This window comes from Ochotona princeps, chromosome 8 (genome assembly GCF_030435755.1).
Source record: "Ochotona princeps isolate mOchPri1 chromosome 8, mOchPri1.hap1, whole genome shotgun sequence".
Lineage (NCBI taxonomy): Eukaryota > Metazoa > Chordata > Mammalia > Lagomorpha > Ochotonidae > Ochotona > Ochotona princeps.
The window spans coordinates 40,164,099-40,185,459 of record NC_080839.1 but is presented as its reverse complement, the minus strand read 5'-3'; the positions used below and the strand labels follow the sequence as shown (position 1 = coordinate 40,185,459).

The 21,361-nt window shown below is 41.2% G+C and overlaps 1 protein-coding gene across 1 annotated transcript in view; it reads left to right on the top strand.

Annotated features, from left to right (window-relative positions):
* RAB1A (RAB1A, member RAS oncogene family) overlaps positions 1-20,128 on the top strand; it is a 29,327-nt gene extending 9,199 nt beyond the window's left edge. Inside the window, exons 2-6 of the mRNA XM_004580090.4 lie at positions 9,589-9,661; positions 14,141-14,236; positions 16,624-16,719; positions 18,003-18,134; positions 18,333-20,128. Of these exons, the coding sequence (XP_004580147.1) occupies positions 9,589-9,661; positions 14,141-14,236; positions 16,624-16,719; positions 18,003-18,134; positions 18,333-18,530 (595 nt within the window). The 3' untranslated portion in view covers positions 18,531-20,128. The remainder of the gene's footprint in view (positions 1-9,588; positions 9,662-14,140; positions 14,237-16,623; positions 16,720-18,002; positions 18,135-18,332) is intronic.
* The last annotated feature ends 1,233 nt before the right edge of the window (positions 20,129-21,361 follow it).

The following is a 21,361-nucleotide window of genomic DNA, read 5'->3' as shown; positions in this document are numbered from 1 at the left end:
ATGGTGACTGTTGCTCAAGGTTTACTCATGTTGATTTAGCTGAAGAGTAACCACACCGAGGGCTCTCCAGGACCCTTGATGCTAGTCTTACGGTGAGTTCAGCATGGAGAACTTGAGTTCCTGCTAGCAGTGGAAAATTTACATGTGCAAATTATTTTCCTTAATCCTCACATTAGAATGTCCTAGCATTAAAGATGATAGAATAGGGCCCGGTGCGATAGCTTGGTGGTTAAAGTCCTCACCTTGCATGTACCCGGATCCCGTATGGACATCTGTTTGTGTCCCCACGGCCTTGCTTCCCATCCAGCTCTGTGCTTGTGGCCTGGGAAAGCAATGTAGGATGGCTCAAAGCCTTGGGACCCTGCTCCTGTGTGGGAGACCCGGAGGAAGCTCCTGGTTTCTGGCTTTGGATTAGTGCAGTTCCAGCTGTTGTGTCCCCTTGGGGAATGAATTAATGGACGGAAGATCTTTGTCTCTCCTTCTGTATATGTGACTTTCCCAAAAATATATATAAATCTTTTTCAAGAACAGATGGAGAGGAGTTAAGATTAAATGATTTACTGACCCATAGACATTAAGAGTAAGTGGCAGAATTAGATTTTTTACTTAAGGACCTATGATTTCTCAGGTGTTCTGTTTTCATTTTGCTACATGTAGTTACTTACAGGAATTCAAAATACAGCCAGCTGATTAAGCTGCTTATATTTTTTTATGATTACTGCTTTTAAAAATAATTGGTTCAGGCCTGGCGTGTTGGCCTAGTGGCTAAATCTTCGCCTTGTATGTGCTTGGATTCCATATTGGTGCTGTTTTTTTTGTCCCGGCAGCTCCACTTTCAATCCAGCTCCCTGCTTGTGGCCTGGGAAAGCAGGTGAGGTCAGCCCAAAGCCTTGGGACCCTGCATCTGTGTGGGAGTCCCAGAAGAAGCTCCTGGCACCTTGCTCCTGACTTTGGAATTGCGCAGCACTGGCCGTTGCCGCCACTTGGAGAGTAAACCAGCAGGCGGAAGATCTTTCTCTTTCTCTGCTTGTCTCTGTAAACCTGCCTTTCCAATAAATATAAAGCTTAAAGATTCTTGTGTGGCAAGGTCTTTTTAAAAAAGATAGGAGAGGTTTGTGAAGCACAGATTATGGGCATTGACTTTGTTCTTCCTTTTGTGTTAGGTTGGTATATTATTTTATTTTATGGTTTGTTTATTTTTATTTGAAAAGCAAATGTGTATATAGGGAAGGAGACTCAGAGACAGTAGGAGCTGGACCACCCAGGAGCTAGGAGTGTGGAATTTCAGGACTGCCACATGGCTGCAGGGCCCCAAGGCTTTGGGCCATCCTCTGCTGTTTCCCAGGCACATTGGCAGGGAGCTGAGTCGGAAATGCAGCTGTTGGGACTCAAACTGGCACCCATAGGAATTCCAGTCCTGGAGACTGAGGCTTAGCCTGTCCCTGGGTTGGTGTTATTAAGGCTTGTTTACCTCGTGTCAAGTTTTAATTCTGCAAAGGTTTCAGGGACATTCATTTCAAAGTGACCACACTTATGCTTAATTTCTTTATAGATGTCCTATAAAAGACAGTGGGCTATTATGTGTTATTTATAGTTCTCAGTTTTTCAACTGAGACTGGTGACTCTTTGAAGCTTATTTACTTATTATTCATTTTGAACCTCAGAATTTGAGAAGAGACTCAGATTGTTCACTTTCTGGATGGCTACATTGGCTAGGGCTAGCCAGGCTGCAACTAGCAAGTAGAAGCCTCTTCCAAGTCTTACAGGTGCTTGCAGAGGCTCAAGGATTTGGGCCATCTTCCACTGCTTTTCCCAGGCCATTCGCAGGGAGCTGTGTTGGAAGCGGTGCAGCCACTAGAGGAAGCAGCTTCCATATAGAATGCCCATGTTACAGACAAGAGCTTTACGTGCATGCCTCAACACCAACATCAGTGACTTTTTTTTTTCTAAAAGAAGATTTATTTTAGTTTTATTGGAAAGGCAGATACACAGAGAGGAGGAGAGACAGAGAAGAAGATCCTCTATCTGATGGTCCACTCCCCAAGTAGCCGCAACAGCCGGAGCAGCACTGATCTGAAACCAGGAGCCCGGAGCTTCTTCTGGGTCTGTCACATGGGTGCAGGGTCCAAAGCTTTGGGCTGTCTTCTACTGCTCTCTCAGGCCACAGGCAGGGAGCTGGATGGGAAGCAGGGCTGTTGGGATTAGAACCGGCACCCATATAGGATCCCTGTGTGCCCAAGACGAGGACTTTAACCACTAAGCTATCGCACAGGGCCCCTCAGTGACTGTTCTTACTGAGTTCCACTTGGGGGCCTTAGAAGACATGGATGTCTTTCTGAGAATAAAAAGCAAGTGAAGCAGAGAACTACCTTCTCTCTTTAAAATTTATTTATTTTTTAATTGTAAAAAGAGTTGGTGTGGTGGCATAATTGGCTATTTTTCCACCTAAAAGCACCAGCATCCCTTATAGGCACTGGTTCATGTACCAGCTGCTCTACTTTCCCTGCCTGTGGCCTGGGAAAGTCAGTGGAGGACAGCCCAAAACCTTAGGACCCTGCACCTGCATCGGAGATCCAGAAGCTCCTGGTTCCTGGCTTTGGTTTGGCTCAGCTCTGGCATTGTGGCTATTTGGGGAGTGAACCAGTGGATGAAAGATATTTCTCTTTATAAATCTGCCTTTCCAATAAAGAAAGTGACTAAATCTTAAAAAAGGGAAAAATGAGAGTTCTTTCATTTGCTGATTCACTTCCTATGTGTCTGCAAAAGCAGACTTGGGCCAGAAACAAGGCACAGCCAGGAGTGCCATCCCAGTCTTCAGGTCTTCCTGCCAAGTTGGTTGCAGGGGCCATCAGTAGCTGACTCAGGGTGCACCTTAGCAGAGAGCTGCAGCGATAATCCGGGCACCCTGACGTGGGAAGCAGGATTTCTTAGAGGTGTCTAAACTCCTGTGCCAAACACCCTGAAAAGTCCCTTTTGTTATTGATGGCACACTTGCTGTGAGCCATATTTTCTGTTCTCTTTTCCTTTCCTTTTTTCTCTCCCATTCCCTTGCTTGTTTCCTTCCTTCTCCCTCCCTCCCTGCTCCTTCCATTTCCCCTTCCCTTTTTTCTCTCTTTATTTTTCTATTTATTAAACGTATTTGTGTGTGTTTCTGAAGAGTCATTTGAAAGGTAGAGCTACAGATTTTTTTTTCTTTTAAAAAATATTTAGCTTTTATTGCAAAGTCAGATATACAGAGAGGAAGATTTTACGTCAGATGATTCACTCCCCAAGTGTCTGCAACAGCCAGAACTGAGCCAATCCGAAGCTAGGAGTCAGGAGCTTCCTCCAGATCTCCCACATGGGTGCAGGGTCCCAAGGATTTGGGCCGTCCTCGACTGCTTTCCCAGACCACAGGCAGGGAGCTGGATGGAAAGTGGAGCAGCCGGGATTAGAACCGGCGATCATATGGGTTCCTGGTGCGTTCAAGGCGAGGACTTTAGCTGCTAGGTCACCGTGTCAGGCCTGAAACAGATTTTCTGATGATTCATTCTCCAAATGACTGCAAAGGCCACAGCTGGACCAGATGGAAGCCAGGAACTTCAGTATGGGTGGCAGAGGCTCAAGCACTCCATTCTGCATGTTAGAGATTCTTGGATTGGAAGTGCAGCAACTGGGAGTTGATCCTGTACAGAAATGACATACCAGATTTGCTGGTGGCAGCTTAACCCTCTGCTCCACAATTCCAGCTGGCCCCTTCATGTATTTGACAGCCATAGACTGACACATCTCTGCTCTGGGACACTTGGTTATGTGATGTGTGTATCCCACATAGCATCCTTTCTTCTTCCCTTCCTCCCAGTTCATTCTCTTTCTCCCTTTCTCCTTCCTTCCTTGTTTTGTTTCCTTTTTTTTTCCTTAAAGACTTGTTTGCTTTTTTGTTTGTTTGTTTGTTTATTGGAAAGTCAGATATACAGAGAGGAGAGACAGGAAGATCTTCTGTCTGCTGATTGACTCCCCAAGTGGCTGCAGTGGCCGGAGCTGAGCTGATCCGATCCCAGGAGCCAGGAGCTTCTTCCAGGTCTCCCATGTGGGTGTAGAGTCCCAAGGCCTTGGGCTGTCCTCTATTGCTTTCCTAGCCACAAGCAGGGAGCTGGATTGGAAGTGGGGCTGTGGGGACATGAACTGGCACCCATATGGGATCCTGGTGTTTGCAAGGCCAGAATTTTAGCTGCTAGGCTACTGTGCTGGACCCTGATTTTTCTTTTTCTTTTTTAAATTTAAAAGCCAAAATTACAGCAGAATTAGGAGAAACAGGGAAAGATCATCTGTCTCCTGGTTCACTCCCCAGATGGCTATAACAGCTAGAGCTGGGCCAATCCAGAGCCAGGAGCCTCCTCTGGGTCTCCCACATGGTTGCAGTGGCCCAAGGCCAGTAGCAATGGAGCAGCCGTTATAAGATACTGGCACTGCAGGTGGAAGCTTAGCTTGCTGCGCTGTGGTGCACTACCGTAAATAAATCTTTAAAAAAGTTTTAGGTTTTTACTTTGTCTAAGTAATGTGTGTGTAGTATGGTATAAAGTTATATACTATAAAGGCACATGTAATAACTAGAATTTCATATGTGTTTCCAGTAAGGATTAAATATTGCAACCTGAAAGGTCAGTTTTTTGTTGTTTAATGAAGCACACTCAGTGAGAAAGGACACTACTGTCAAGCTGAGTCATTACAATACAAGGTTTATTGATTTTTTTAAGGTTTATTCTTATTTTAAGGGCAGATTTTACAGAGGGAAAAAGGAGAGTTAAGGAGAGAGAGATATCTTCCACCTGCTGATTGACTCCCCAAATGGCTGCAATGGCCAGAGCTGAGCTGGTATGAAACTAAGAGCCAGGAGCCTTTTCTGGATCTCCCAAGTAGATACGGAGTGCTATGGACTTGGACAGTTCTCCCTCTGCTGCTCTATCAGGCCATAAGCAGAGAGCTGGATTGGAAGTGGAGTAGCCAGGACGTGAACCAGCACCCATATAGGATACCTGATGTCCTCTGCAGCCCTAATGGACTGCCTATTCTCCATGTGCATCTACGTATGCTGTTCATGGCTCCATCTAAGCCGAATTAAAAAGAATTGCATGACAGATTACCAGCACTTGTATTCACTGGTTTGTTCCCCAAATCCCTGCAGCCAGTCAGCAGTGGGCCAGGGCAAAGTGACAACCTTAACCTTAATCTGATTCTCTCACATGGGTGGTGGGAGTTGCAATGCTTGAGCTATCACCACTGCCGCCTCCAGATCCGTATTAGAAAGAAGTTAATAGGGAACTGAAGCTGGGACAGCTGTATATTTTTGCTGGAAAAGAATCATGAAGTACAGCCTAAATTTAAAGGAAGAGGAACAAGGCTTTATCTCAAGGTTTTGTGGCAAAACATTAAAACCATGAAAATAAATACTTGATTAGAGGCAGCATTTTGAAGCCAGGCAGATGTTGTAGTTTTCAAAGTTTTGTTTACAAATGTTAGCATTCATTGGTATATTTTCCATGTAGCAGTTGTTAATGTGGTAATCTACTAGTGATTTTTTGTTTCATTCCTTCTGCATGGATTATTATAATCCTCTTGTAAGGAAGATTTGTTATTCTCTACTTAACTAAAAAATAATTTATTTATTTTGAACAGAGTTAGAGAAGAGTAGACAGAAATCTTCCATCTGCTGGTTTAGTCTCCTAGTGGCCGCAAGGGCCAGGGCTGGATCTGGCAGGAAACAGAAGCTTCATCCAGGTTTCCCACGTGAGTGCAGGGGACCAAACTCTTACACCATCTTATCATGGTTTTCTCAGGCCGCCAGGGAACTGGGTTGGAAGTGGAGCACCCAGGACACAAACTGGCATTCATATGGGCTGCAGTGTTACAGGTGGCAGTTTTACCTGCTATGCTGTAGTGCCATTCCTTACTTAATAATTTATATCTTGAATAAGCTTATGGGTGTTTATTCTTTGAGTTGTAGTCTAATATATGGTTATTTTATAGTTCATATAGTTGTTCTGAGGCCATTGTATCCTTTTAATAACATGCCATTTTCCCATTGACTTTTTTTTTTTAGTATTTTACCCAAAATGTTTGAGATGGCCCCGGATTTTCCTTAATAAATCAGTAACAAAGAAATGAAGAGGAAATTGAATGGAAAAAACAGATAGGATTTATTAAGAGGGTGAAAATCAGAGAGACAGGGAGGAGGAATAAATCTTTCATCTACTGGTTTACTCCCAAGATGGCTCCAGCAGCCAGGGCTAGGCCATGCTGAATCCAGGAGCTGGGACCTTCCAGTCTTTGAAGTGGGTATCAAGGGCCTAAGCACTTGGCCTGTCCTATGTTGCTTTCCCCAGCCATTAGGTGGAAGCTGGATTGAAAGTGGAGCAGCTGGGACTCAAACTGGTGCCTAAATGGTATGCTGGCATTGTAGATAGTGGCTTAAGCTGCTCTGAGACAATGAGGGCCCAAAGAAGGTGATGTTTTTAATTTAATTGTAAATCTGTAGATTTCTAAACGAGCTAAATCTGTACTCTATTGACTTCAGCCTTCCTCAGTTATTGTGGCCCTTTGGGGGAATAAACCAGTGGGTGACAGATCTGCCTCCGCCCCTTCTCTCTTACTCTGCCATTGAAACATAAACCTTTTTTTTTTTTTTTTCAAAGAAGATATATTTTATTTTTATTGCAAGTCAGTTATACAGAAAGAAGATACAGAGTGGAAAATCCATCCGATGATTCACTCCCTAAGTGAATTCACTCTCTGGCTACAATGGCCAGAGCTGAGCCAATCCGAAGCTAGGAGTCAGGAGCTTCCTCCAGGTTTCCCATGTGGGTGCAGGGTCCCAAGGCTTTGGGCTGTCCTCGACTGCTTTCTCAGGCAAAGACAAGGAACTGGATGAGAAGTGGGGTCACCAGGATTAGAACCAGCGCCCATATGGGATCCCGGCACGATCAAGGTGAGGATGTTAGCCACTAGGCCACCACCGTGCTGGGCCCTTTAATCCAAATTGTTAGAGAAATAATGAGTAATAAATACATTTAATGTCTTAAGTTAATTTGACTCTTACTAAATTCTGCACTTTTGATTTCTAATTTTAATTTGTGTATTTTTCTCACTTTTTAAAAAAGATTTTTTTTTTATTGGAATGATATACAGAGAGGGGGAGAGACAGAGAGGAAATCTTCCATCCAATGATTCACTCCCCAAGTGACTGCAATGGCCAGTGCTGCGCCGATCCAAAGCCAGGAGCCAGGAGCTTCTTCCAGGTCTCTCATGGGTTCAGGGTCCCAAGGCTTTGGGCCGTCGTCCATTGTTTTCCCAGGCCACAAGCAGGGAGCTGCCTGGGAAGCAGGGCTTCTGGGATCAGAACCGGCATCCATATGAGATCCTGGCTTGTTCAAGGCTAGGACTTTAGTCGCTAGGCCCTGCGCCGGGCCCAGGTTGTCTTTTTTGAAGATTATATTCATTTATTTGAAATGCAGAATTAGGGAAAGAGACAGAAATCTATTCACTCTTCACTCCACAGATGGCCACAGAGGCCAGGGCTAGGCCAGGCTGAAGCCAGGAGTCAGAAACTGATTTGGCTGTGTGAGAAGTTGATGTTTAAGATAATTATGCCTCAGGCAACATCTATGGCCTAATGCAGTCCTTTATTATACTACAGTCTGATTTAACTCATTCTGAAATGTTTTTTGAATATCTACTTGTTCCTTCTCTGTGCTTGGGGAAATGGGTGTATTAAAGCCATGTGTTGTATTGCAACTGCTTAAAAACCTCGCTTCTTGCAGGGGGCAGGGGCTATCTTACGACGTAGCTAGTATAACCACTGCCTATGACCTTGGTATCCCATATGGGTACCAATTTGTGTGTCAGCTCCGCTTCTGATCTAGCTCTTTGCTGTTGTGCTGAGAAAAGCAGTGGAAGCTATTCGCCCGTGTGGGAGACATGCATGAAGTTCCTGACTTTGTCCTGGCTGAACCCTGGTCATTGTGACAACTTAGAGAGTGAACCAGTGCATTGAAGACCTTCTGTCTTTCCTTCTCTGTAAAATCTTAAAATAAATCTTAAAAAAAAATCCTACTGATTAATAATACTGATTCTAACAAGTACTCACTATTGAGGTTCAGTTTTTTTTTTTTTCTTTAAAGATTTATTCATTTTATTACAGCCAGATATACACAGAGGAGGAGAGACAGAGAGGAAGATCTTCCGTCCGATGGTTCACTCCGCAAGTGAGCCGCAACGGGCCGGTGCGCGCCGATCTGAAGCTGGGAACCAAGAACCTCTTCCGGGTCTCCCACGTGGGTGCAGGGTCCCAATGCATTGGGCCGTCCTCAATTGCTTTCCCAGGCCACAAGCAGGGAGCTGGATGGGAAGTGGAGCTGCTGGGATTAGAACCGGCGCCCATATGGGATCCTGGGGCTTTCAAGGCGAGGACTTTAGCTGCTAGGCCATGCTGCCGGGCCCGAGGTTCAGTTTTTTAAGAATTTATTTGGTTTAGGGCTTGGAGGCGTGGCCTAGTGGCTAAGGTCCTCGCCTTGATCCCATATGGTCACTGGTTCTAATCCCGGCGGCTCTACTTCCTCTCTATCCCTCCTCCTCTCAGTATATCTGACTTTGTAATAAAAATAAAATAAATCTTTAAAAAAAAAAAAATTTATTTGGTTTAGGGACTGTTGTGATGGCTCAGTGGCTAAATCCTCACCTTGTATGTGCTAGGATGCCCCATGGGTGCTGGTTCATGTCCCAGCGGCCCGCTTCCCATCCAGCTCCCTGCGTGCGGCCTTGGAAAGCAGTGGAGGACGGCCCAAAGCCTTGGGACCCTACACCAACATGGGAGACCCGGAGGAGGTTTCTGTCTCCTGGTTTTGGATTGGCCTCAACTCCAGCCATTGTGACCGTTTAGGGAGTGAACCAGCACATGAAAGATCTTCCTCTTTCTCTTTGTAAATCTGCCTTTCTGATAAAAATGAAGTAAATCATGTTTTAAGTATGTAGAAAGTTGACTTCCTGTGTTGTGATGCTGCGGAGAAGCAGGAATTTGTTAATGTATTCATTTGAGAGCCGAGGCAGAGAGAAATGGCTTCCATCTGCTGGCTCCAGATGACTGCAGCTATTCTGCAAATGGCTGCAGCAGGCAGAGGAGGGCCTTCACTGCCCAGTTTCCCATGGGTGACAAGGAAGTATTTGAGCCGTCATTTGCTGCTCAGGTGTGTTAGCAAGGAGTTTGCATCAGAAGTGCAATAGCTGGAAAAGAAATTTACTTTGATACGAGTTTATGTAGCGTTAGTCTCTTGGACTTTACCAGAGAGTGTGTCACTTACTGTTAATTTTCATCCTTCCTCTGGAAGTTCATCATCTCAGATAATGGGTTGGTATTTCATATCTTCTCTGTAATTCTGTCATGTTTAGTGGCTCATGAAAAGGGTTGCTCCTGGCTTTTGTTTTTGGCTTGGGGATTTCAGGAGCTGTTGTCTTCACAAAAGCTGTTATTCTTGGTTGTATTTGTGTTGTTCATTAACTTAGCAATGTAGTATGCTTTGTATTAATGTGATTTTCTTTTTATCTTTTTTATTGCAGTGATTATTTATTCAAGTTACTTCTGATTGGTGACTCTGGGGTTGGAAAATCTTGCCTTCTTCTTAGGTTTGCAGTAAGTTGAAATTGAAATGCCTTTACAGAGATTGTTCTTCATAACATATGTTTTTTTAGGTTGACCAAAAAGTTACTCAGATAATTCTGTCAGATTTTGTGTATTTAAAGCCTCCAGTTTGCCTCTTCAATTTGTTATTTAAAGCTTCCAATATACATCTTTGACTGTTAATTTTGCTCTTACAAAGTGTAGTTATAAAGTAATAATGTGTAATACTGTTGGTAAAGGTCAATATGTACTAAGTATTAAAGTAGGAAATATTTGGTGATAAACCTAAAAAGGTTGCCTTTTCTTTTTTTTAAAGATTTATTTATTTTTATTGGAAAATCAGATATACAGAGAGGAGGAGAGACAGAGAAGAAGATCTTCCATCCGATGATTTACTCCCCAAGTGAGCGCAATGGCTTATGCTATGCCTATCCAAAGCCAGGATCCAGGAACTTCTTCCAGGTCTCCCACACGGGTGCAGAGTCCCAATGCATTGGGCCATCCTCGACTGCTTCCCCAGGCCACAAGCAGGGAGCTGGATGGGAAGTGGAGCTGCCGGGATTAGAACCGGCGCCCATATGGGATCCCGGGGCATTCAAGGCGAGGACTTTAGCTGCTAGGCCATGGCGCCGGGCCCAAGGTTGCCTTTTTTATTGTGTTAATATTTGTTCTTGAAGCCATGTTAGTAATAAGCATTGCTGTTGGTGCTTTACTCACAGGAGAACCATTCTCATTAATAATGTATTTAATGAAATAGTAAATAATGATTAATCTCTTAGAATTTTGGGTTTTGAATATGTCTTAATCTTTGTGAAGGGAAAGTGTAGTCATAGTGGAAACATGGACAAGTGCATTAACAGGCGGTTTATCAAGAAAATTGCCAGTAACAAGGAAAAATTATTGTTAAGACAGTTTAACTTAAAATAAGCATCACTCATTGTTTTTAAAAAAACTGAGGGTTAAACCAAATTGATTTAACCTTTATGATTAAATCAATATTGATAGGTGGTTTGGATATCAAGGAGAGTCCTCTTGGAGAAACCATAGAAACGAGAGACTGTCAGGGTAACCCAGGAAAGTATTTTAATCACCCTGAGTCCTGTGTACCCAAAAAGAAACAGTCGAGGTAGGGGCCATAATAAGGCTACAGAAGCACAAAGGGAAGAATCTCTTAGTTACTTTTGCTGTGAAGTTATTTGGAGCACTAGTGTTACCTGAGAGCAGAATTGATGAATGCATAAGAACTGTGTTGTGACCCAGGGCCTGGTGGTGTGGAGTAGAGGTCTACAGAAAGATGTACCAAGGCTTTTATGGAATGGTATATGCCATGGTTCACAGGCAGGAGAGGAAGAGTCATGTAGGAAGCTCTGTAAAAATTCTCTAGTTCTCACTAAGTACTTGACATATGGAAGTACTCAGTTAATGCATGCTGCATTAACCTTGCTTTTTTAAGAAACTATAAATTGAGAGGCAAAGTGACAGAGCACGAGAGACTGATCTGTCTTTTGATTCACTCTGCACAAGGCCGCACTAGCCAGGTGGGCCGTGCTGAGACCAGGAGCCAAGAACTCTGTGGTCACTCCCATGGGTGGCAGAGCCCAGTTGCTTTGGCCATCCTTGGCTGCCTTCCCAAGTGCATTAACAGGAAATAGGATCAGAAGTGGAACAGCCAGAATTTGAACTGATGGTTCCAATACCAGATGCCTGTGTTATAAATGGTGGTTTTAACCACCGCGCCACACAATATTGCTAATTATTTCATTTTTTTTTAAGCTTTACTGATTTTTATTGGAAAGAAGATTTACAGAAAAGAGATAACAAAGATCTTCCATCCTCTGTGTACTCTGCAAGTGGCGCAGTGGCCAGAGCTGAGCTAATCGGAGCCAGGAGCCAGGAGCCTCCTCCTGCAGCTCTCCCACATAGGTCCCAAGGCTTTGGGCTATCCTCTTCTGTTTTCTTAGGCCACAAGCAAGGAGCTGGATAGGAAGTGGAGCAGCTGGGACACAAACCGGCACCTAGTATGGGATCCTGGCACATGCAAGACAAGAACTTTGGCCACTAGGCTAACGTGCTGGGCCCTCATTTCATTTATCCACTTTTGGTTGTCACTTATACTTACTAGGCGCTCAAGTACAAAAAAGGATGGCTTAAGAATGAATCCCTAGTAACAGGAGCATTTTGTCAAATTGCATTGAATGTGATATTTAGCCAGCGATTCCAGATATGCATAAATGTGTGTTAACAAGGTTAAATTAAAACAGTAGCTGCTGGAAACTTGAAAGTCTCTTTGATCGCAGTTCAGATTGTTTTTGTTTTAAACTCATACACTATTAGATTTAGCATCATCAAGATGGTTTATGTAATCCTGTTTTTTTCCTCAAACGAGGTACTTTTTCCCTGCCCTCCCAGATCCCTCAATAATCATTTGTAAAACTGGATGTTTTCTCTTTACAAACTAAGTAAAAATTTCTTGACTGTTTTGAAAGTGCTGTGTTGCTTATTGGTGTTTTATACTGTTTCTTTGATTGAAAAGAACAGTGACGGGGGAGACAATGAGAGAGCTCTCTATTGGTTCATTCCCCAGATAGCTGCAACTGTTTGGGTCTGGGCCAAAGCAAGGAGCCAAGAACCCTATTCTGGTGTCCTGTGGGTGGTAGGATCCCAAGCAATTTCCTGGCATATTAGCGGGAAGCCGGATTTGAAGTAGTCAGGACTTGAACTAGCATACCAGTAGGCTTAACCCACATGTCACAAGGTCTACCCCCATGGCTGCCATTTTGACTAGCATAGCTTATTGAACTTTTCATCAGTATGGAAAGGGTGTGTGTGTGTTTTAAGATTATTTTTTATTGGAATGGATTACAAAAAGAAGGAGAAACAGAGAGGGATCTTCCCATTTGCTGGATCAGTCCCCAAATAGTCACAGTGGCTGAAGCTGGGAGCCAGAAGCTTCTTCCACGTCTCCCATGTGGATGCAGGAGCCCACGACTTTGGGCCATCCTCTGCTGCTTTCCCAGGCCACAGAAGGGAAGTTGGATCAGAAGTAGAGTAGCCGGAACTCGAACCCTTGCCTGTATGGGATATTGATGCTGGCTGTGTAGGCAGAGGCTTAACTGGATATGCTACAGCACTGTCCCCAGAAAGTTCTTTCTGATAGTACTGTTTTTATTAGGTTAGTTTAATAGTATGTTTGAGAGGCAGAGAACCACCGGTCAACTGGCTTACCCCCAAATTATGCTTATTTCTTAAGTATCTAGTATATGCCCAAAATGCCCAGAATAGTCCTGGGCCCAGAGGTCTCTAATGTGTGTGGCAGGAACCCCATTCCTTGAGCCATCTTTTGCTGCCTCGCAGGGTCTGCACAGAGGAAGATAGCAGGAGCTATAGCCTAGGAATTGGTCTAGGTATTCCACTGTGGGATAGACATTTTAACCAGCTTAACTTCTAGGCCAGAGTATGTTATGTCTTTGTTAGAGTAATACTCACCAAGTGGTGCTTTGCGAGTTAGGTGAGGATAACTGGTCTTTGCATTTATGTCTTATCACAAGAAATATTCTAAGTTTTTTCTATTCTGAGTAAAAAGCTATGCTAGATACTTAAAACATCAACACTGATTTAAAAAATAGGCATTATATTCATGTGAAATTTTGTATACAGATGTTCATAGCAGCATTCATAATAGCAAAAAGGTGGGAACAATCCAAATGTTTACCAAATGATGAATGTATAAATAAAATGTGTTATACCCTTATAATGTAATACTGTTTAGCCTTAAAAAGGAGTAAAGTACTGACAGACTAAAAGACTGTGTGAATTCTGAAAACATATTAAATGAAAAATAAGACCATGTACTATATGACTTCATTATTTGAAATGCCAGTCTAGGACCATCCAGGCTCAGGAAGTAAAGTAATGGTTGTCTAATCCAAAGAAAAAAGGCAAATGGGGAGTGGCTGCTGATGAACACAGGGTATGAAAAAAGTTTCAGTGAGATAAAGGTTTTCTGTAATTAGATGGTGGTGATACTTAATTCTGGGAATATACCCATTGAATTGTATGCTTACAATTATATGTTGTATGCATTACATCTCAATTTATACCTAGAAATAAAAAAAAATTCTTAAATCCACAGGAGAGAAAACAAACATTGTTTTATGGTAGATCAGCTGGGTTAATGGGAGCAAGTGTATTGCTGATTAACAATTGAAAAATCATCTATGGTCACTGGAAATTGAAACTAAAAATATTTTTTTATGTGATGATGTTGTGTATAATTTGGCAAGCTATGTTTGGCAAAAGTGAAGAACAGCTAATTAAAAAATAAAGCCAGTGTTAGCTCGACAGTGCTTTGTAATCAGACCGTGACATGTACTGCAGCAGAAGGGCATGGCTCTTGTCAGCATATTAGGAATTGTAAGCTTTATAAACTGTAAAGGTAAATATTACATATTTTGGATTACTGTATTGACGGTTCTGTGTTTTTTCCTTCAGGATGATACATACACAGAAAGCTACATCAGCACAATTGGTGTGGATTTCAAGATAAGAACTATAGAATTAGATGGGAAAACAATCAAGCTGCAAATAGTAAGTGATTTATGGATGGAAATTTTTTTGGTATTTGTGCTTTATGTATGTATCTTTACATACTAACAGCATTGAATACAAAGTATCTTATTCATCTGATGGAGCAGAGTTGGAATTGTTCAGTTTAAAAATAATTTCTGTAAGATTATATTCCTCATTGAATAGTATCTTTCTATTAGCCTTCTTGTTCAGGTGTAACAACATATGGGTCCTTCTCAAAGTTATTGATCACAGCATTGAGCAGGGTAGGACAGGAATGGAGTCCAGCTGTATGCCATGCAAGGCCTTTCTGTGATTGTTCATTGGTTCATGAAGCTGTCATGGAGTTGCTTACATTTACAGCAGGAGCTCAGATGGATTCAGGTTGGAGACTGATAAAACATGTTCCATTAGGAGGAGATTGCATACTAACAAAAGAGGCAGACATGGGCCTGTGATTATGAGCGCTAGTGAGAATTACATGCAAAGGGTGATCCAGTGAGAGAAGAATGCACGCTCAGCACAGTTAGGATGTAAGGTCAGGCTCAGGAATTGGGACTGTTTTAGATTAGGATTGTCTGTTTTTAGATTAGGATTGTTAACATTTTATATTTGCATTATTATATATTTTAAAGTATCTTTTAGATCCAATTTCTATCCTTACATTACTCTTGTTATCATAGCTAACAAAGTGGGAACAAATTTCCCTAATTAGTTTTTAACATGTCTGTTTTGGCTGTGCCTGGAAAAGAAAGGCATTTTACTGGTTGCTCCTAAACTTTAAAACTTTGTTTACATCTACTCCAAAACTACATCACTCATTCCCGCCGAAGGCTTGCATATTAATTTCCCTAGGGCTTTTATTTTCTTAATATGGTAACCATTTTGTTAATTACCTATCACTGTTAATGATAATTTTGGCTTTTATTAGCATGTTTTTTTTTTTTTTTTTTAAGATTTATTTATTTTTATTGGAAAGTCAGATATACAGAGAGGAGAGACAGACAGGAAGATCTTCCATCCGATGATTCACTCCCCAAGTGACTGTAATGGCTGGTGCTGTGCAAATCTAAAGCCACGAGCCAGGAACTTCTTCCAGGTCTCCCACATGGGTACAGGGTGCCAAGGCTTTGGGCTGTCCTCGACTGCTTTCCCAGGCCACAAGCAGGGAGCTGATGGGAAGCGGGGCCGCTGGGATACAAATGGCTGCCTATATGGGATCTCGGCATGTGTGAGGCGAGGACTTTAGCCATTAGGCGTTTCATTGTTTTCCTTGGGATTGAGATAGTCCTTGCCTGAGATGGTTAAAGTGCCGTCTCAAGCTGTGTTTCTTTGAGTTAGGTCCTTTTGCTGTTTTCCATGATGAAAAATGTACTGCCAAGGTTGTATGTGTATGTATGTACACACGCGTGGTAGTGCTCTCAGGGGATGTGAATGTTCATGCAGATATGCTGTCATGCCACTTTAGGACCTATAAATAGCTTTTCTAACCAATACAACCTGTCTCTGTGTTACACTGAATTCTTGTTATAATGTTACAGGCTGTAGGGAATATGGACAGTATGGCATAGTTTTGCTCTTCAAAGAGCTTGGAATTTTGGCAGTGAAGCCTGTGTTGTGATGTTATAGGTAATGCAATTGCTTCTGACGCTAGCATCCTATTTGGGTGCTGGTTTGTGTCCCAGCTCTCCCACTTGAGTCCAGCTTATCAGAGCCAGGGAACGGAAAGCAGCAGAAAATAACCCAAGTGTTTGGGCCACTGCCACCCTTGTGGGAGATCCTGTATGAAGCTTCTGGCTCCATCCTGGACATTGTAGTCATTTGGGGGAGTGAATCAAGGCATTAAAAAATTCTTCTTCTGGGCCCAGTGCAATAGACTAGCGGCTAAAGTCCTCGCCTTGCACCAGGATCCTATATGGGCACCAGTTCTAATCCCGGTGGCCCCACTTCCCATCCAGCTCCCTGCCTGGGAAAGCAGTAGAGGATAGTCCAAAACCTTGGGACCCTGCACACGCATGGGAGACCCGGAAGAAGCTTCTGGCTTCAGATCGACTCAACACTGGCCATTGCAGCTGCTTGGGGGAGTGAATCAGCAGCCAGAAGACCTTCCGCTCTGTGTCTCCTCCTCTCTGTATATCTGACTTTCCAATAAAAATAAAATAAATCTTTCAAGAAAAATTTTCTATTCAGATAAATCATAGGGGGGAAAAAGATCATCATTGCCACAAGCTAAATTGTAGGTATTCTTTTCTGGATAACTGTCAAGTTTAGTGATATGAGCCTTGAGAGTTAATGTTTCCATATCAAATCCAGAGAATCTTCACAACTATAGAAACTCAATTTTCCCTTTTCCTGCACCTTTCTCCAACTATGTTTTAATGGACTTGTTTGGACTTGTTTTGTCATAGTGGGACACAGCAGGCCAAGAAAGATTTCGGACAATCACCTCCAGTTATTACAGAGGCGCCCATGGTATCATAGTTGTGTATGATGTGACAGATCAGGTGAGTTCCAAGAGGGGATTGTTACAGCTTGCTTTACTTTGCATATTAACCAACAGAATTTTTATGATAGAACTTTGTATTGTTGCAAATTTAAATGTTAGTCACATCACAGTGTTTTATTTCTTTCAGTAAAAATAGAAAATCTTGTAATTTTATATTTGCTTTCAAGGGACTTGAGTTGTATTTATTATCTGCTAGATAACTATGATCATACAGGCAAAATTGTAACATAGAGGTAGGAGTTTTATTGCAGTTATTTGGAATAACTGGTAGTGAAAATTTGCCCATCAGGATTGTTGAAAATGAAATTAGAGGTCTGCTTGTAGGGGATATAGTTTATAAAGAATTTGAATAGGGTTGAGGATAGGATTATTTTAGGAGGAGAATAGATGTCTAAAAATTAGATGTTGAGAGAAGGTGGAAGAATAGATTCTCTAAGCTAGGTTAATGGAAAAGAATGAGGTGCAGGGGCCTGTTGGTCAGAAATGAAGCAGGTTTAGGTTCCTCTTTTTTCCTTTCAAACAATGAAAAGATAAATCTTGGAAACTGGAATTTGCGTTTCTTGGGGTACATATTGAATCCTACTAATTTGAAGTTCATGCCATTGTAAGTACTGGGTGGGTGGTGTCCATTAGAAAAAGATCAATTTCAAAAACTTGTAGTACGTGAAATACCTCCAATGAAAGAATCTCAACTGCATTGGAACTATGGAAATGCAACAAGGTGGAGCAATCCACCATGGGGGGAGGGTTTGGGGAGGGGTGGGGGTAATCCCAGTGCATATAAAAATGTGACACATAATGCAATGTAATTAATAAAAAAAAAATAAATTAAAAAAAATTAAAAAAAAACTTGTAGTACCTGAAAATATTTTAAAATGAAAACTTAGTTTATCAGCTAGTATATTTAACATCTCCAGAACACATAGGCTAGCTGTCCTATTTGTAACAGGTTTTATAATACACTTGAATTGTGAATACTCAAAAGTAATTGGGCTTATCAGAGTTGTAAGTTAATATGTAAGTTGTTTTCCTCTCAAGGTGGTTTTTTTTTTCCTTAATTATCTTTTATTTCAAGGTATTTCATCATTAAGTCTTCAAATTTAATCTTGTCAATTATTGGCATACAGTCATTCACATATCAATTGTTGTTTCCTTGCTCCATTTTTTGTAGCTAGCACTGTCTCGCCAGATCTTTTCTGTTAGGTCATGGCGGATGTTCCTTTTATCACTTACTTTACTAGAGCAAATGTGTCCAGAACTAAATCATCATTGTCTTTTCAGGAGTCCTTCAATAATGTTAAACAGTGGCTGCAGGAAATAGATCGTTATGCCAGTGAAAATGTCAACAAGTTGTTGGTAGGGAACAAATGTGATCTGACCACAAAGAAAGTAGTAGACTACACAACAGCAAAGGTATGTTTAAAGTTCAGCTTTCAAGCTGATTTTGAAGGTCTACCTTAGCTTTTGAAAACATGTGCACTAGAATACTGATAGTTCACATAGTGTCTATCCAGTGAACTTGGTCTTCCTTTTACTCTTTTTTCAGATAGTAGGAATGTTTATTAAATGAAAAAGATTTTCCAATGCTAATGTGTGCCTTATTATTCTTAGGAATTTGCTGATTCCCTTGGAATTCCATTTTTGGAAACCAGTGCTAAGAACGCAACGAATGTAGAACAGTCTTTCATGACGATGGCAGCTGAGATTAAAAAGCGAATGGGCCCTGGAGCAACAGCAGGTGGCGCAGAGAAGTCCAATGTTAAAATTCAGAGCACTCCAGTCAAGCAGTCAGGTGGAGGTTGCTGCTAAAATTTGCCTCCGTCCTTTTCTCACAGCAATGAATTTGCAATCTGAAACCCAAGTGAAAAAACAAAATTGCCTGAATTGTACTGTATGTAGCTGCACTACAACAGATTCTTACCGTCTCCACAAAGGTCAGAGATTGTAAATGGTCAATACTGACTTTTTTTTTATTCCCTTGACTCGAGACCGCTAACTTCATTTTCAGAACTGTTTTAAACCTTTGTGTGCTGGTTTATAAAATAATGTGTGTAATCCTTGTTGCTTTCCTGATACCAGACTGTTTTCCGTGGTTGGTTAGAATATATTTTGTTTTGATGTTTATATTGGCATGTTTAGATGTCAGGTTTAGTCTTCTGAAGATGAAGTTCAGCCATTTTGTATCAAACAGCACAACTGGTGTCTGTCACTTTCCATGCATAAAGTTTAGTGAAATGTTCTATGTAAGATCTGATTTGCTAGTTCTTCCTTGTAGAGTTATAAATGGAAAGATTACACTATCTGATTAATAGTTTCTTCATACTCTGCATATAATTTGTGGCTGCAGGATATTGTAATTTGTTGCACACTATGTAACAAAACAACTGAAAATATGTTTAATAAATATTGTACTTATTGGAGTAATATCAAACTGTATGGTGATAAGTATTGTTTTAATTCTTATGGTTAAAGGGAACTAGAGCCTTGCATTATACTCGAACAGCCATTAGTGTGTGCAACCAGGGCATTGTAGACCTACTTACTTTAGAGCAGCAACCAGTATTTGCTTTCTAGATACTCTGACAAATGACCTAGGGAGGCTTCTGTGCTGTGTAGGATTTAACCAACTTTAGTGATTCAGGGAGCTCAAACTATATGGAAAATAAGTTTTTAGAGTGTATGTTACCTTGCCCATTATTTCTGATCTTTCTCTAAAGCCATATGGAATGGCTTCAGTAATCAACATTTAATTGACCTGTGATACAGGTGGAAAGCTGCATAGTTTTCCTAACCAGCAAGTGTCAGAATAAGGTGTGTGCTAACCTTGTTCTCTGCTGTGAGTCATGTCAACTATTTTATCATGCCCACATAGCTCATGTTGGAGGAGAGTTTAAGCATTTAAAGAGAAAACAAGAAATTTGTTTGCCTAATTTTAGAAATTGTATCTCTGAAGATTAACTGAAAACATGAATGCTCGTTGGGAATGATGAGAAAAATTATTTATTTGAATGAACTTTTGCACATGTGGAGATTTTGTTAAATAGTACCTTCAAGATCCTAGAGTTTGTGTTTATTGTGGGAAGCAAAGTATCTATTGCTGACACTGGCATTTTAAGGTGGCAGAGGTGGAAGTTGTTTCCTTAGGTTGAAGTAGCAACCAAAACATTATTCATAATAGGGACTTGGGATGTGGCTGTCAGCAACATTTTATTGTGGGGTCTTAAATGATAAAATTTAAGCTAAAACAAGCCAAAAATTATAAGTTTCTTTATTTTTCACTAAACAGGCAATTGAAATACATGGTACAAAAATAAGTGGTAAGATTATTGTAAAACGAAATGAACAGAATATTCAATTTAATTTTCCATCTATGAGAATTTCACAATAAAATCATAGTTTACTTTGTATTTAGACGTGCTTATTGGATCTCTTCATCCCTGCATAAGGCAACAGACATTACCAATATTACTTGGTGAAACTTTAATAATGCTTTAGAAGGTTTGGTTTTATGCCTTAACCAGTACAGTATAAACGGGGAGATCAGAAACAAAGTAGCTAAATGTTACACCACATAGTGCCATGCACTTCAGCATTATACAGCAAAAGTTATTCAAACCGTCAGCTTATTCTTAGTGAGTAAGCAGAACACATACGTGATTTTAAAAAGTGAACATATTTACAGTTGAGGAAGTTCTAGTTCTGTTTTCTCCTATGGCAGTCAAGCTTAGGACTTAGAATTCTGAGTTCAGCATGCTTCATTATCCACTTTTATGCATATGCCAGTAAGTGAAGTACTGAAAAACAGTTCCCATTGCTACCTCCATTTTCAAGTACAAACATTTCAAGAAATGGCTTTAGTAGTCCACTTATTAAAAGTAATTTTACTTGTTATGTTTTAAAAGTGGATGCCTTAAGTTTGCTTACAGTGAAGAATGTTTTAAATTCAGGTGCTCACAAGCTCTTGGAAATCCTTATAGCCAGTATGGTTTGAGCAGTAACTTCCTGTTTTCTGACCTGGGACTGAAATTGCTCCTAGCATACATCTTGCTATTCTATTCCAATTATTACAGATTAACCCTTCCTGATGTTACCATTTACGCCTTAAAGACACCCACATGTCGATAATGTCCTTGATTTGCTGGGTGAGCTTAGCCATGTATCTGCAACCACCAGGGTTGGTTTGGAATTGTAATTGCAAGGCAGACTCAGCTTTTTCTATTACCACTTCCCTGTTAACCCGACCTCTATAAGTTTAATAGGACAATTAAGTATTTATTCTAGGTTAGTGCAATAAATGCACCAGCTAGGCAGGCTGTGTTTGCACAGGGAAATGCTGCTGGCAACATCCTTCTCAGTTGAAACAACTTCAGCCTTTTAAGGGAAGTCTTAAACTTTTTAAAGCAGGGCTGAAGATACAATTACATGACGCTTGTGCTGATAGTCGTCAGCGGCATTGATAGCCAGATTCACAGTTAGCACCCTGTAGTCAGTCACACATTTCACACAGGATGTACAAAAATATCTTGGGATTACCTCTGGGAAAGGTAATGTATTTTGTGAAAATTCCTGTAGTTGAATGAGAATAGAATGCCACATTGTACATTCTGTTGGTATAATGACCAGTCTGTTTCTATGGTACA